At 46.7% G+C, this 17,561-nt stretch overlaps 1 protein-coding gene across 1 annotated transcript in view; it reads right to left on the bottom strand.

Annotated features, from left to right (window-relative positions):
• Nucleotides 1-601: 601 nt before the first annotated feature.
• The window catches only part of LOC124605683, a 121,482-nt gene continuing 104,522 nt past the window's right edge, over nucleotides 602-17,561 (bottom strand). The window contains exon 5 of the mRNA XM_047137539.1: nucleotides 602-2,365. Coding sequence (XP_046993495.1) covers nucleotides 2,006-2,365 — 360 coding nt within the window. The 3' untranslated portion in view covers nucleotides 602-2,005. The remainder of the gene's footprint in view (nucleotides 2,366-17,561) is intronic.

Here is a 17,561-nt window from a genome sequence, read left to right as displayed (position 1 = left end):
CAAGGGTATTCAGCATAGTGGGCTTTAAAATTATTTTCCAGGGCGGAAATCGTATTTCACTTTTCAGTATTCATGATTGTACAGTAGCCTTATAAGTTGAAGGTAGACAATATCAACTACAAATAAGATAGCATGACAGTGTTGAGTTTAGTGTCAGCTGAAAATGTTTCTCACATTACTGTATTGATAGGATTGTATTACTGGAAGCTCCAGTTATGAAGAAGTGCTTAAATCTCAGTGCCGCCGATCTGGCGTCTAGGCTGTAGCTCAGATCTTCCGATTAACTGAGCTTATCACAATCTGGAGCAATTTCGTATTGACGTGAACATGAGTATGGTAATACAGCATTTGAAATATTTTTGTGTCTTAGTAGATGATGAAGGAGAAGTATATTGTGAAGATTCACAATGCAATCTAAGAGATCATAGTAGCCGTGTATTCAGCAATTGAGAGACATTGTGTATAAGGGTGGACATGGATGAGCAGAACTTTCTGGTTCTGACCATGTAGTAATGGATATAACTCTTGAGTGGCTAATGCCGAGAATTCCTTGGCGTGGCCAACAGGTAGTTGAGTGAGACAGCAAAGAAAAAAACTGATGTAACTTCATGGCGGTGTACTTTTTTATTCGCTGTACATTCACTGAAATAGTTTTCCCCTTTAAAGTAGATGCTGTAGATATAAGAGGCTCCTTATAGACATTAATAATGCTTATCGAGTTCAACCCGAAGACGATCTGATGTTCACTACAGTAGTGGACTGTTGCAAATAATTAGTGTGGATGTCACTACACAGTCACAGTATGTTAAAAACTGGTAATGGTAGCGATGAATATAGTAACAAATGAAACCATTTTAACGAGAGGCAGACCAAAATGCATATCACGGTGTTTTTCTTCGTCACTGGAATAATTCAAATGAATGAGCATATATGTATGTAGATCTGCATACTGCAGTCATGCAGCATGTCTGTAAATTTCAGTGTTGCACTGAGAGACCAGTACTACATTTCTTTTTGAGCCCAAAGATTGTTATATGTGTTGTATATAATACATACTGTAGTAATTTCTTGTTTTCATGGATGTGACACTGTATTTCAGTGAGTTATTACAGGATGATACTTAAGGAGGTGTCACGTGGTGGTTTACACTTAATCAAAAATTAAGCCTAAATGTCAGAGTAGATCTAAGTTCAATAGATCTGGAAGAATTCACATTAGTGTGCATAACAATGACAGGCTGTGATGTCATTCGCGATAAGCACTGGTTGTGCAAGAAGTCCACATCAAGGTGGTGGTATGGCAGATGCTATCGGTGGAGCAGTTCCTCCAAGAGACCATTATGGGGATTAGACTTGACGTAGAGATACTAGCAGCTTGTGAAACAGTTTCATATTGTACAGATGTTACATTATATTGTTGCTAGAATGAGTCCCTACGTGGGATCATTAGAAGACGTCGGTGTAGAGCTGATGGTAGTGTTGCATGAAGTAGGTGTCAGCAATATTTAGATCACACGGCATGTTGGACGCTGAGTCTTGCACACAACACTCAGAGCAGCCAAGTAGTGCTGAGTGGTGGATGATTGCACATTGGTTTGATGGAGAGTACTCACAAGCTTTACTAATTCAAAACGTATAGATGATTTGTAGAACTGAAGCTCTTTGGTCGGCTAACGTCATCACGGGACCAAGCACAGGAGCGAGGGAGTATTTTGATATTGGGGTGGATGTGGACACTGACGTTAGATAAGGGTATCTTGAATCGACTGTGAAGTACGTCAGACTCGGTTTAGACTACTGACGGCAGTAGATGGTGAAACTGTTTCATACTGGTGAAAATGCAGCTCTAGTAATACATTATTCACACTGCGTGTCGGCTGTTCAGTGAGGCCATATCAGGATAGTGGTATGGGGGACGTTATTGGTGGAAATAATTCGTCCAAAAGGCTATCAGAGGACATCAGTCTCGCCTAGAGGTGATGGTAGGTGCCAGTACTGTGGCTAGGTCAGGCGCGCGGCCCAGCCAGCAGCCCAGAAGCGTGGATCTGTGGCGCCCCCGGCACCGCGGCGGCCAGCTCCTGGGCAGAGCAGCACGTGACGCGCCCCTTGTTGGGTCGGTTCCACTTGCGCCTCGCCCACCCCGCGTCGCCGCAAACGTCGGGACACAGTTGCGATTCTGCCGTCGTGCCCGCGGCGAACGGGTTGTTGACACCCACGAAGGCGATCGCCGTGCCCGACTTCGGGTCGTGCACCAGCTTCCAGAAGAACAGCGGCACCGCCATGCGCTCGCCCTCCGCCAGGTACAGCTCCTTCTGACGGCCCTCCGTGTCGTTCAGAGTCAGCACGCCGTGCGTCCCTGTCCATACCTGCACAACACAAAGAAAAATTCGCCATCTTTATTTAGACGCCAGCTACCCACCAGGGTAGCCGAGAGCGCTAATGCGCTGCTTCCGGGACTCGGGTAGGCGCGCTGGCTCCGGATCGAATCCACCCAGCGGACTAACGACGACGGCCGGTATGCCGGCCAGCCTGGATGTGGTTTTTAGGCGGTTTTCCACATCCTACTAGGTGAATACTGGGATGGTCCCCTAGTTCCGTCTCAGACACACGACTCACAGACATTTGAAAACGTTCGCACTATTTCATGACTTACACTAGCCGCAGACGGCTGGGGTACACTACTTCCGTCCCAGAGGGGTTCGGGGTGGCGTCAGGAAGGGCATCTGGCCACCCTCTGGAGTTAACACTGACAAATCCGTAATAAAACAAAACCGAGCCCGTGTTGGAGCGGGACAAAGGCCCGAGAAAGAAAGAAAGATTTAGACACCAGCTAAGTACCCACCCTTTCCCTGGTATGTGTGTATTTCAATTCTGTTGGTCCATCTCTTCTGTCTTTGTTCCTCTCTCTATCCACCTGCTACTCCCTCCTCTCCCTCCCCCTCTCTCTGTTCATCTTCTACTTCCCACTCTCTCTGTCAATCTCCTTTGCTCCTCTGCCTGTCTGCTGCTGCTCCCCCCCTCTCCCTGCCTATCTCCTTCTCCCCACTCTCTGTCCATTTCCTCCTATTTCCATGAACACCTCCTCTTCCTTCTCTTCTTGTCCATCCCCTCCTCTCTCACATTTCTCTCTCCATCTCCTCCTTCTCCTGCCTCTGTCCATCTCTTTTCCTCGTATCTCATGAACTAAACTAAACTGAAGCGCCAAAGAAACTGGTACAGACATGCGTATTCAAATACAGAGGTATGTGAACAGGCAGAATACGGCGCTGTGGTTGGCAACGCCTAAATGACACAACAAGTCCCTGGCGCAGTCATTAGATGGGTCACTGTTGCTACAATGGCAGGTTATCACGATTTAAGTGAGTATTAACGTGGTGTTAAAGTCGGCGCAAGAGGGATGGGACACAGCATCTCCGAGGTAGCGATGAAGTGGGGATTTTCCTGGACGACTATTTCACGAGTGCACCTTGAATATCAGGAATCCGGTAAAACATCAAATCTCCGACATCGCTGTAAGAACGGGGCCAACGACGACTGAAGAGAATCGCTCAACGTGACAGAAGTACAACGATTCCGCAAATTGCTGCAGATTTCAATGCTGGCTCATCAAGAAGTGTCAGCGTACGAACCATTCAACGAAAGACATCATCTTTACGCCAGTGACTGTCATACGTTTTTATTACACTATTGCAATTTCGGCCTTAGGCCATTATCAAGTGCTGATATTGTGGCTTTAAGCCATGTAAACGTAATGTAAGCTGACACATTTGTGTGTCGTTGGCAATCCTGCTAAATACATTCGTGTCGTTGTTACATAGTGCGAGCACACGTATACAAACAGTGTAAAATAATATAATCTGTAAATGTACATGTTCATTAACCCATCACTAGTCACACATGAATTAGACCACAGCTGCAGACTACTGTGACAAACAGTAGTCTGCAGATGTGCTCTAACAAATGGTTCAAATGGCTCTGAGCACTATGCGACTTAACTTCTGAGGTCATCAGTCGCCTAGAGCTTAGAACTACTTAAACCTAACTAACCTAAGGACATCACACACATCCATGCCCGAGGCAGGATTCGAACCTGCGACCGTAGCGGATGCTCGGTTCCAGACTGTAGCGCCTAGAACCGCACGGCCACCGCGGCCGGCTGTGCTCTAACACATCAAGGAATAACTTCCAAGGTATTACAGGGAGCGGTATAAGGTAAATGCTGTACAGGAAGACAGAGATTAGAGTGCTTAAAAATAGACATTTTCAATAAATTTAGAGGCTATCAGAATCACAACTATTACCCTTTCTGTCTGCATTTGTTTAATACCTCGTAATTTAAAAAATTGTATTATTATAAAATTGCCATTTTACTACGACATTGTCATTTTACAGTTTTCTACACTTCATATTTTGGCTTTATATATGCTGAAAACTATTAAACTATTTGTTATACATGAGATACTTCGAGGCGACGGAAGTCACGGAATAGCAATATCCCTGTGTACAGATGCTGTAGTATACGCATTATATAAGGACATTGCACTGGCGGAGCTGTGATTTATACTCAGGTGATTCATGTGAAAAGGTTTCCGACGTGATTATGTCCGTACGACGGGCATTAACAGACTCTGAACGCGGAATGATAGTTGGAGCAAAACGCATGGGATATTCCATTTCGGAAATCGTTAGGGAATTCAATATCCCGAGATCTATCAATACTCTGATATCTACAGTGTCAAGAGTGTGCCGGGAATACCACACTTCAGACATTAGGTCTTACCACGGACAACACAGAGACCGATGACTTTAGCTTAATGACCGAGAGCTGTGGCGTTTGTGTAGAGTTATCGATGCCAACAGGCAAGCAACACTGCATGAAATGACTGCAGAAATTAATGTGGGGCGTACGGCGAACGTATCCGTTAGGACAATGCGACGAAATTTGGCGTTAATGGCCTCTGGCTGTAGACGACCGACGCGAGTGCCTTTGCTAACACCGCCTGCAGCGCCTCTCCTGGTTCAAATGGTTCAAATGGCTCTGAGCACTACGGGACTCAACTCCTGTGGTCATACGTCCCCTAGAACTTAGAACTACTTAAACCTAACTAACCTAAGGACATCACACACATCCATGCCCGAGGCAGGATTCGAACCTGCGACCGTAGCGGTCGTGCGGTTCCAGACTGTAGCGTCTTTAACCGCTCGGCCACTCCGGCCGGCGCCGCTCCTGGTTCGTGACCTTATCGGTTGGACCTTAGACGACTGGAAAACAGCGGCCTCGTCAAATGCGTTCCTAATTTAGTTGGTAACAGCTGATGGCAGGGTTCGAGTGTGGCCCACGAATCCATGGACCCAGGTTGTCAACAAGGCATTGTGCAAGCTGATGGTGTTTCCATGTGAAATGGAATTGAGTGGCTCCTCTGGTCCAACTGAACCGATCATTGACCGGAAATGATTATGTTCGGCTACTTGGAGATCATTTGCTGGCACTCATGGACTTCATGTTCCTAAACAACGACGGAATTTTTATGAATGAGAATGTGCCATGCCACCATGCCAGAACTGTTCGCGATTAGTTTGAAGAACATTCAGGACAGTTCGAGAGAATGATTTGGCCACTCAGATCGTCCGACATGAATTCCATCGAACATTTACGGGACATAATCGAGAGGTATGTTCGTGCACAAAATCCTGCCCCAGCATCACTTTCGCAATTGTGGCTCAATATTTCTGCAGGGAACTTCCAAGGACTTGTTGAGTCCCTGCCACGTCTGGTTGTTGCACTACTCCAGGCAAAAGGAGGTCCAACACGATATTAGGAGATGTCCCACGACTTTTGTCACCTCAGTGTACAATAGTTAAAAACTGTTTAATTTCATTGTTTTCTCGCAAAAAAGTTGGTAAATTTCTAATAAAAATCAAATCAGCATAACTTATTGGAGATTACATTTCTATTAAAATTACCTGAATAAGAATGCGCAACTTCATACCTGTACACGCTGTTGTAGAGAGATACTTTTTACCGTGTAAAATTTAAACAGAAAACTGGCTAATATTCACATACATGTTCAAGTCTTTCAATTTTTAGGCTCATACTACCGTATCTCCTAATAACATATTGTAATTGGTTTCTAGACTCAGTATATAAACATATATACGTCTTCTTTTCAAGTTTTTGTATAATTCTGTGATATTACCGATCGTGGCTGAAGTGTGTAATTATGTGTCAATATCAGCAGAGCTGTACTCAAGAATAAAAGCCAGAAGTGAATATACTGAAATGGTGTCAACTTCGACGTTATCCAGAAGTTTATTTATTGATCTTGTAAACAGTATTGCTCCTGTAACAGTCTCTTGGAGTATGCCTGAAGCTACTTTATCTACACACCTACATCTATATGATTACTCTGCAACTCACACTTACGCATCTGGCAAAGGGTTCATATAATCACTTTCAAACATTTATCTACCGTTCCCCTCACGAATAGCATATGAGAGAAACAAACACCTCTATCTTTCCATACGAACTCTCTCTTATTTTATTACGATGATCATTTCTTTCTATGTGGGTGGGAGTGAAAAAATATTGAATTTCGGATGAGAAAGTCACTAGTTAAAATTCATGAAAAGGTCTCGCCGCAACGAAGAACCCTTTTGTTCATATGATTGCTACCCCAAACTCGCATATGACATCCGTGAAGATCACTTCCCCGTTTCCTGATAAGACAAATGAGCTGGCCTGAAAATTTCTCTCTTTTAAGAGTGACACAGTGTGGTTTATTTCCAAAGAATTCATCGCTCTACTCACAAAGCTGGTCTGATATTCTGTACGCAAGTATCTTACTCATTAGGCGACAGTGCGGCACTGTATCAAACGCCTTCCAAAAGTCAGGGAATACGACATCAATCCGGGCTCCGGCATCTGTTGTACTGATAATTTCGTGAAGAAACGAAACGAGCAGGATTTCATCGTTTGCGGCAACCATGTTGATTTTTACTGAGATCTTGGCCTCCGGGGACGTCATTATACCCGACCATAAAATGAGTTCCAAAATTCAGCAGCAGTCTGACCTCAACGATAAAGGCCTACAGCCGTGTACATTTGTTCCACGGAAATCGGTCGCTGGGCCCTGCGGTTCTAGGCGCTTCATTCTGGAACCGCGTGACCGCTACGGTCGCAGGTTCGAATCCTACCTCGGGCATGGATGTGTGTGATGTCCTTAGGTTGGTTAGGTTTAAGTAGTTCTAAGCTCTAGGGGACTGATGACCTCAGTAGTTAAGTCCCGTAGTGCTCAGAGCCATTTGAACCAAATCGGTCGTTGTTGTGTCGCTCGACTGTGACCCTCCCTGCGCACAACACGCCATCGATGCCTCGTAAGTACGCATTCTCGTCCGGGTACAGAAATCAGGATTGCATATTTGTACAATATAAGAGACCGTCAAAAGCAGCTCGTGGTCGTGCGGTAGCGTTCTCGCTTCCCGCGCCCGGGTTCGATTCCCGGCGGGGTCAGGGATTTTCTCTGCCTCGTGATGATTTGGTGTTGTGTGATGTCCTTAGGTTAGTTAGGTTTAAGTTGTTCTAAGTTCTAGGGGACTGATGACCATAGATGTTAAGTCCCATAGTGCTCAGAGCCATTTGAACCATTTTTTCGACCGTCAAAACTATGAAGGTGACGAGATTTTGCATAGCGGACAACAGAGGCCAGGGTTCCTTAGCAAGCCTAAATAATTGAGGGACAATAAGGACACCAAAAATACGATCCTATATGGAAGACGTGTTTACCATACAACAAATTAATAAAAAATGTAAGAATTAAATTTGGAAACAGCTTACTTATAGTGATTTAATTACAGCGTTTGATACCATGACCAAGGAGAAACTGTAAGACACCCATAGCATGTGCGGTGATAAGGTTCCAGTACTGCCCACGACATTATTTAATACACTCCTGGAAATTGAAATAAGAACACCGTGAATTCATTGTCCCAGGAAGGGGAAACTTTATTGACACATTCCTGGGGTCAGATACATCACATGATCACACTGACAGAACCACAGGCACATAGACACAGGCAACAGAGCATGCACAATGTCGGCACTAGTACAGTGTATATCCACCTTTCGCAGCAATGCAGGCTGCTATTCTCCCATGGAGACGATCGTAGAGATGCTGGATGTAGTCCTGTGGAACGGCTTGCCATGCCATTTCCACCTGGCGCCTCAGTTGGACCAGCGTTCGTGCTGGACGTTCAGACCGCGTGAGACGACGCTTCATCCAGTCCCAAACATGCTCAATGGGGGACAGATCCGGAGATCTTGCTGGCCAGGGTAGTTGACTTACACCTTCTAGAGCACGTTGGGTGGCACGGGATACATGCGGACGTGCATTGTCCTGTTGGAACAGCAAGTTCCCTTGCCGGTCTAGGAATGGTAGAACGATGGGTTCGATGACGGTTTGGATGTACCGTGCACTATTCAGTGTCCCCTCGACGATCACCAGTGGTGTACGGCGAGTGTAGGAGATCGCTCCCCACACCATGATGCCGGGTGTTGGCCCTGTGTGCCTCGGTCGTATGCAGTCCTGATTGTGGCGCTCACCTGCACGGCGCCAAACACGCATACGACCATCATTGGCACCAAGGCAGAAGCGACTCTCATCGCTGAAGACGACACATCTCCATTCGTCCCTCCATTCAAGCCTGTCGCGACACCACTGGAGGCGGGCTGCACGATGCTGGGGCGTGAGCGGAAGACGGCCTAACGGTGTGCGGGACCGTAGCCCAGCTTCATGGAGACGGTTGCGAATGGTCCTCGCCGATACCCCAGGAGCAACAGTGTCCCTAATTTGCTGGGAAGTGGCGGTGCAGTCCCCTACGGCACTGCGTAGGATCCTACGGTCTTGGCGTGCATCCGTGCGTCGCTGCAGTCCGGTCCCAGGCCGACGGGCACGTGCACCTTCCGCCGACCACTGGCGACAACATCGATGTACTGTGGAGACCTCACGCCCCACGTGTTGAGCAATTCGGCGGTACGTCCACCCGGCCTCCCGCATGCCCGCTATACGCCCTCGCTCAAAGTCCGTCAACTGCACATACGGTTCACGTCCACGCTGTCGCGGCATGCTACCAGTGTTAAGGACTGCGATGGAGCTCCGTATGCCACGGCAAACTGGCTGACACTGACGGCGGCGGTGCACAAATGCTGCGCAGCTAGCGCCATTCGACGGCCAACACCGCGGTTCCTGGTGTGTCCGCTGTGCCGTGCGTGTGATCATTGCTTGTACAGCCCTCTCGCAGTGTCCGGAGCAAGTATGGTGGGTCTGACACACCGGTGTCAATGTGTTCTTTTTTCCATTTCCAGGAGTGTATATACAGTGTGATCCATTGATCGTGACTGGGCCAAATATCTCACGAAATAAGTATCAAACGGAAAAACTACAAAGAACGAAACTTGTCTAGCTTGAAGGGAGGAGCCAGAAGGCGCTATGGTTGGCCCGCTAGATGGCGCTGCCATAGGTTAAACGGATATCAACTCCGTTTTTTAAATAGCAACCCCCATTTTTTATCACATATTCGTGTAGTACGCAAAGAAATATGAATGTTTTAGTTGGACCACTTTTTTCGCTTTGTGATAGATGCCGCTGTAATAGTCACAAACATATGGCTAACAATTTTAGACGAACAGTTGGTAACAGCTAGGTTTTTTTAAATTAAAATACAGAACGTAGGTTCGTTTGAACATTTTATTTCGGTTGTTCCAATGTGATACATGTACCTTTGTGAACTTATCATTTCTGAGAACGCATGCTGTTACAGCGTGATTACCTGTAAATACCACATTAATGCAACAAATGCTCAAAATGATGTCCGTCAACTTCAGTGCATTTGGCAATACGTTTAACGACATTCCTCTCAACAGCGAGTAGTTCGCCTTCCGTAATGTTCGCACATGCATCGACAATGCGCTGACGCATGTTGTCCGGCGTTGTCGGTGGATCACGACAGCAAATATCCTTTGACTTTCCCCACAGAAAGAAATCCGGGGACGTCAGATCCGGTGAACGTGCGGGCCATCGTATGGTGCTTCGACGACCAACCCACCTGTCATGGAATATGCTACTCAATACCGCTTCAACCGCACGCGAGCTATGTGCCATACATTCATCGTGTTGGAAGTACATCGCCATTCTGTCATGCAGTGAAACATCTTGTAGTAACATCGGTAGAACATTACGTAGGAAATCAGCATACAATGCACCATTTAGAATGCCATCGATAAAATGGGGGCCAATTATCCTTCCTCCCATAATGCCGCACCAGCCATCTGGTTTCCCCCTTCAAGCTAGACGATATTCGTTCTTTGTAGTTTTTTCGTTTGATGCTTATTTCGTGAGATATTTGGCCCCGTCACTATCAGTGGACCACCCTGTATATAGATTAACATGTATGCAGATGCAAAATGTTGGCTACTAGAGGTATAAAAGTTATCTAGATACGTTTCTCAAGTTTTTAGTACTTGCGGGCGATTTGCTATACTGCAGGATAAAGAAGATGGTCTACCAAGATCGTGGTATTTCAAAAGACAGAGTCAACAATAAGTAAAATCTTCATATATAAGCCTCTGGCAAAGCAGGACAGAAGATGCAATTATTCATTTTTGACAGCAGTCAGACTGTAATTACGAGACCGTGCTGTAAAGTAATGCCTGCGATTTTTTATGTGAAAAATTCCCAATTTTTTGATAAAACAAACGTTATTAACATTCCACATCTTTTGTCTTGATGTCTACATATTTATTTCTCAAAATGATCATCCTCCCAACATGAGACGAGTTCGTTGATACCGTCGCTGTAGAATGTTTGTTGACGGAGGCATAACCTCGCCTCTGCTTGTACCGCTGCATCACGATCAAATTGAAGTCCTCGAAGGTGTTCTTTAAGTTTTGGAAATAGATTAAAATCGGACGGAGCCACGCCAGGACTGTATGGAGGATCATGGTTGACAGTGAACTCAGGGAGTCGGATTGTTACGGATGTCGCAGCACTTGTGTGTGGTGTGCTGGAGGAGAGGATGCTCCATGTGTGGACGATCTCTTCGAATCCGAAACTAAGGTTTCAACACACTTTTTCTCACACACCGACATCGTTACGTTCCACACCGCCATGTCACAGATTACAATTCGGAGCCCTCTAGCGCCAGAGATCTGCAAATATACAGATGTCAAGAATAAAGATGTAGAATTTTAGTAACGTTTGTTTCATTTAAAAACCTGTAAGAGTTTTCACATAAAAACTTTGAAGGGGTTACTTACCGGCACGCCTTCGTAATCAGACACACAGGATTCAACACACAGGTGGCATGACGCGAAATCACTCAAAAATAAAATAAGAAAAATACAAATAAAAATCTGTAGAACAATAGCATTGCCATCTCGGTAAATGACAGTGAAGCTTGAGTATTAACTAAAACAGTGTCTTCCGAGTTTATTGTTACAATATTTAATCTTTTAATATACACTCATGCTCATAAATTAAGGATAATTGCAGAATGTGGTACCACACAACGTGGCACTACGTAAAACTAGCGCTAATAGCATAGGCACATAGGGAACACACACGACACAGATCTATAAGCCCACGGTATTGCTGACAAGTTGAGAAAACCGTCCCGAATCACATATGCTACAAAACGCCACTGTTTCCTGCACATGTACCAGGACATCAATATGGGATATGATCACCATGCACACGTACACAGGCCGCACAACGGGTTGGCATACTCTGGAGCAGGTGGTCGAGCAGCTTCAGGGGTATAGCCTCCCATTCATGCACCAGTGCCTATCGGAGCACCTGAAGTGTCGTAGGGGTTTGAAGACGTGCAGCGATACGTCGACCGAGAGCATGCCACACGTGCTCGATGGGGTTTAGGTCTGGAGAACAGGGAGGGCACTGCATTCGTCTGATATTTTCTGTTTCAAGGTACTCCTCCACGATGTCAGCTCGGTGGGGCCGTGCGCTATCATCCATCAGGAAGAAGGTGGGACCCACTGCACCCCTGAAAAGGCGGGCATGCTGGTGCAAAATGACGTCCCGATACACCTGACCTGTTACAGTTCCTCTGTCAAAGACATGCAGGGGTGTACGTGCACCAACCATAATCCCAAACCACGACCTCCATACAGGTCCCTTTCAAGGACGTTAAGGGGTTGGTATCTGGCTCCTGGTTCACGTCAGATGAAACCCTGGCGAGAATCACTGTTCAGACTACACCTGGACTCGTCCGTGAACATGACCTGGAACCACTGTTCCAATGACCATGTACTGTGTTCTTGGCACCAGGCTTTACGGGCTCTCCTGTGACCAGGGGTCAGTAGAATGCACCTTGCAGGTCTCCGGGCAAATAAACCATGTCTGTTCAGTCGTCTGTAGACTGTGTGTCTGCAGACAACTGTTCCAGTGGCTGCGGTAAGGTCCAGAGCAAGGCTACCTGCAGCACTCCGTGGCCGTCTGCGGGCACTGATGGTGAGATATCGGTCTTCTTGTGGTGTTGTATACTGTGGACGTCCCGTACTATAGTGCCTGGACACGTTTCCTGTCTGCTGGAATCGTTGCCATAATCCTGAGATCACACTTTGTGGCACACGGAGGGCCCGTGCTACGACCTGCTGTGTTTCACCAGCCTCCAGTCGCCCTAGTATTCTACCCCTCATAACGTCATCAATATGTATTGTTTCAGCCATTTTCAACACACAGTCATCTACAGCACGTCTGAAAACGTCTGCACACTTACTCGCTGCACCGTACTTTGACATGCACCAACACATCTCTGCGTATGTGGACTGCTGCCAGCGCCACCGTGCGACGACCGCAGGACAAATGCACCGCATTGTCATACCCCGAGGTGATTCAAACCCGCAAACCGCCCACCAGAGCGTTGTTTCACCATGTATCAGCATTATCCTTAATTTATGAGCATGAGCTGGGTCTTATAGTATTTCTTGTACACGAAGCCATGTCGAAGCCATTTAAACAAATGATAGAGAAACACAAAATAAAAAAATTAAGAGAGAGAGAGAGAGGAGCAAGGATTATTATATAGGAAAAACAGCAAACAGAACACGACGGTTACAGAGTCTTTAAAAGTTAACGCTATGACTGAAGGGTATAAGAATAAGTGGAAGACTCATATGTTACACATGGAAGACTCCAGAATCCCGAGGCTGACGTATGATTACAGCTCTGTCAGACGACGACCACTGAGAAGATAACGCGAAAGGTGGCGTGACAGCCGGAAAAGGTCGACAAGCCAAATTCTTGAAGTGGAAGAAGGAGATTCCTTTCACGTATATCTCACTAATGTGTTTCTCTTGATAAATGTACAACCAAATAAAAGCTCAAAATTACACTGAGGGAATCCGGCCAGAAATTCATATAAGGAAGTGTCCCATTTAACGTAACATCTTTGATAGAGAATAACGTATCTGTTTACAAATGTTTCAATTATATGAGAAAAAAACAAAATACAGGGTTAACATAAAACCGACAAACTTCAAGGGCGGATTCCTGACTGGAAATGGAAGGAAAAAGGTCCTACGAACATGTGTTCGGAAATGGAGAGCGTGCGAGCAACGACAACAAATCGTCCCGGAACACAGAACAGAGCTGCATCGCATCCATGTCACGAAAGGTGCTCGAAGTGGCCTCTATGGGATGCAATGTAATGCAGGATACACATAATCGTCTTTGGCTTCCACCATGTAGATAGGCGACTCGCCTGGAGCTTGTACTAGGGTTCGTCTCAATATCCTGTCGAACCGTGTCCTCCAAATCTGTTGCACTTACAGTCCACCGCCTCGCTGCACGTTTGTCTGTCTGAAAGGACGCATGATCACACAAACTCCCAAAAAGGATTTGAAATGTTGCGTCATGTGGTTGGTATCTGTGAGGGTAATTGTTTTGATATAGCCGTGCTGCCTCTCGGCCATTTCCATCTGCTAGCCCGTACACAAACACCATCTCGGTTTGTTCCCGACATGTACACCGGACCATTCTGTTGCTTACAGTACGCTGGGTCAATCACACAGCCCGCAATACACGGCACGTGGTTATTCGTCGGTGCCATCTACCATGGCAAAGATGTATTTCGGAACACATGTTCATAGAACCTTTTCTGCCTCATTTCCAGTCAGGAATCTGTCCCTGCATTTGTTGCTTTTAACAGTTTTCACCTTGTATATCAGTATTGTGTTGATTAAGTACCTGTATAATATTTCTTTTTTTTTTTTTTCCCGGCTACCAGTGTGAGTAGAGAAGGAAGCCTACAACCGGCTCATTAGCGATACACGTGCTAACTTACTCGGCTTCCACTCGTGTTGCGCCAGACTCGTGCGTCATCTTCATTTGGGGTCACTTGCTTGCAACATGCTGCTATCATGAGAGATGTAAACACACAGGCGCACGCCGAGTACACTACCGCAAAGATATTGTGACGGTCATTTTTTTGTAAAGGAGCTAAAGAACGGCTAACAGCGAACCAATTATGCAATGGGTAGGGCAACTATGCGGCATGTACCTTTAGTTAAAGGACTGTCAATTTCATTTCACCACTTTTCACATGGCTGAATTACAAAACAAAGTCGATAATTTGAAAGCATTCTCGCCAAATGATCGTCATTTAGGCACCAGGTAATGAAGCAACGTATTACAAGCACTAAAATTTCCTGTTGGGGCCATGCCTGAGTTTGATTCGTAAAATAAACCGGAAAAAATATCTGACTCCAGTAGAAAATCGAGGTTTGTATCAAGCTGCACTATGCGTTTCGAAGCTTGAAGGCTCGTTTCCAGATGCCTGACATCAGTATGTAGTTACCGTTTGCACGTAGCAGTTCCCACTGGACCGGTTCTAATATTAATTCAACTGGTTTGAGGTGTGAGTAATTTATACAGTTTTTGCATATTACATTCGCTTATTTAGAAACATTAACATTCTGAGCTCTTGTGTTGGCAACAAAACTGAAACGAATATTCTTTTATCAAGAGAGATCAGCATTTTTCCAAAGACCTGCAACTATAAACATCCAAAAATCATGTCATATGTGTACGCAGACAAAAAGTCCCGTGATTAATGGTGATAGTAGCGCCGAGCATACAATGGAATCATCCATACCCAAAAACCAACGGATGACATACAACATCTAACGAAAAATATCCTGGCAATCCATATGAAACGTGGAACTGGCCACTAAATGTCACGCGAGGCGGACCTGCCAGTATAAAAGGAGGTGAGGAATATCGTGGTTAAAGGCGCTGCAGTCTGGAACCGCAAGACCGCTACGGTCGCAGGTTCGAATCCTGCCTAGGGCATGGATGTTTGTGATGTCCTTAGGTTAGTTAGGTTTAACTAGTTCTAAGTTCTAGGGGACTAATGACCTCAGCAGTTGAGTCCCATAGTGCTCAGAGCCATTTGAACCATTTGAATATCGTGGTGTCACTACAGAAGCAGTAATAGCAGAATGAGACAATCGGGAGAGGTCTGTGACTTTGAACGTGGACTGGTGATTCGATGTTACCTGAATAACAAATTATCAGGGACATTTCAAATCTTCTACAGCTGCCTAAATCGACTCCTGATGTGATTCTGACGTCGAAACGCGAAAGAACAACCACAAACTCAACCAAGACCAGGTAGATCTCATGCACTGACAGACAGAGACCATCAAGCTTTGGGAGTGTGGATTGAAAAAAGTCGCATGAACTCAGCGTAAGGAATCACTCGTGAGTTGCAAAGTGCTACAAGCATTCCAGGTCGAACAGCTCCTCATGATCCATACAGGCAATGATAGGAGACGCTTGAATTGGTGTAAAGAGTGATGCTACCGGATAGTGGGTGATTGAAAACGAGTGGTTCATTCTGATCAGTCACGCTATACCCTGTGCTAATCCGCTGGAACGGTTTGAGTTTGGTGAGAGCCTGCAGAACGTTATCTGCCATCATTTATAGTGGCAGCAGTGAAGTACGGAGGAGGTAGTGTTACGGTATAGGGGTGTTTTTCGCGGCTAGAGTGAGATCCGCCTACTACGCTTAAGATAACGCTAAGTGCGGAAGGACATGAACATACACAGAGGTGACAAAAGACATGGAATAGGGATATGCACATATACAGATGGCGGTAGTACCGCGTACACAAGGTACACTCCTGGAAATTGAAATAAGAACACCGTGAATTCATTGTCCCAGGAAGGGGAAACTTTATTGACACATTCCTGGGGTCAGATACATCAAATGATCACACTGACAGAACCACAGGCACATAGACACAGGCAACAGAGCATGCACAATGTCGGTACTAGTAGAGTGTATATCCACCTTTCGCAGCAATGCAGGCTGCTATTCTCCCATGGAGACGATCGTAGAGATGCTGAATGTAGTCCTGTGGAACGGCTTGCCATGCCATTTCCACCTGGCGCCTCAGTTGGACCAGCGTTCGTGCTGGATGTGCAGACCGCGTGAGACGACCCTTCATCCAGTCCCAAACATGCTCAATGGGGGACAGATCCGGAGATCTTGCTGGCCAGGGTAGTTGACTTACACCTTCTAGAGCACGTTGGGTGGCACGGGATACATGCGGATGTGCATTGTCCTGTTGGAACAGCAAGTTCCCTTGCCGGTCTAGGAATGGTAGAACGATGGGTTCGATGACGGTTTGGATGTACCGTGCACTATTCAGTGTCCCCTCGACGATCACCAGTGGTGTACGGCCAGTGTAGGAGATCGCTCCCCACACCATGATGCCGGGTGTTGGCCCTGTGTGCCTCGGTCGTATGCAGTCCTGATTGTGGCGCTCACCTGCACGGCGCCAAACACGCATACGACCATCATTGGCACCAAGGCAGAAGCGACTCTCATCGCTGAAGACGACACGTCTCCATTCGTCCCTCCATTCACGCCTGTCGCGACACCACTGGAGGCGGGCTGCACGATGTTGGGGCGTGAGCGGAAGACGGCCTAACGGTGTGCGGGACCGTAGCCCAGCTTCATGGAGACGGTTGCGAATGGTCCTCGCCGATACCCCAGGAGCAACAGTATCCCTAATTTGCTGGGAAGTGGCGGTGCGGTCCCCTACGGCACTGCGTAGGATCCTACGGTCTTGGCGTGCATCCGTGCGTCGCTGCGGTCCGGTCCCAGGTCGACGGGCACGTGCACCTTCCGCCGACCACTGGCGACAACATCGATGTACTGTGGAGACCTCACGCCCCACGTGTTGAGCAATTCGGCGGTACGTCCACCCGGCCTCCAGCATGCCCACTATACGCCCTCGCTCAAAGTCCGTCAACTGCACATACGGTTCACGTCCACGCTGTCGCGGCATGCTACCAGTGTTAAAGACTGCGATGGAGCTCCGTATGCCACGGCAAACTGGCTGACACTGACGGCGGCGGTGCACAAATGCTGCGCAGCTAGCGCCATTCGACGGCCAACACCGCGGTTCCTGGTGTGTCCGCTGTGTCGTGCGTGTGATCATTGCTTGTACAGCCCTCTCGCAGTGTCCGGAGCAAGTATGGT

Source organism: Schistocerca americana, chromosome 3 (assembly GCF_021461395.2).
Source record: "Schistocerca americana isolate TAMUIC-IGC-003095 chromosome 3, iqSchAmer2.1, whole genome shotgun sequence".
NCBI lineage: Eukaryota > Metazoa > Arthropoda > Insecta > Orthoptera > Acrididae > Schistocerca > Schistocerca americana.
The sequence above is the reverse complement of the archived record's forward strand: the minus strand, read 5'-3'. Positions and strand labels throughout refer to the sequence as shown.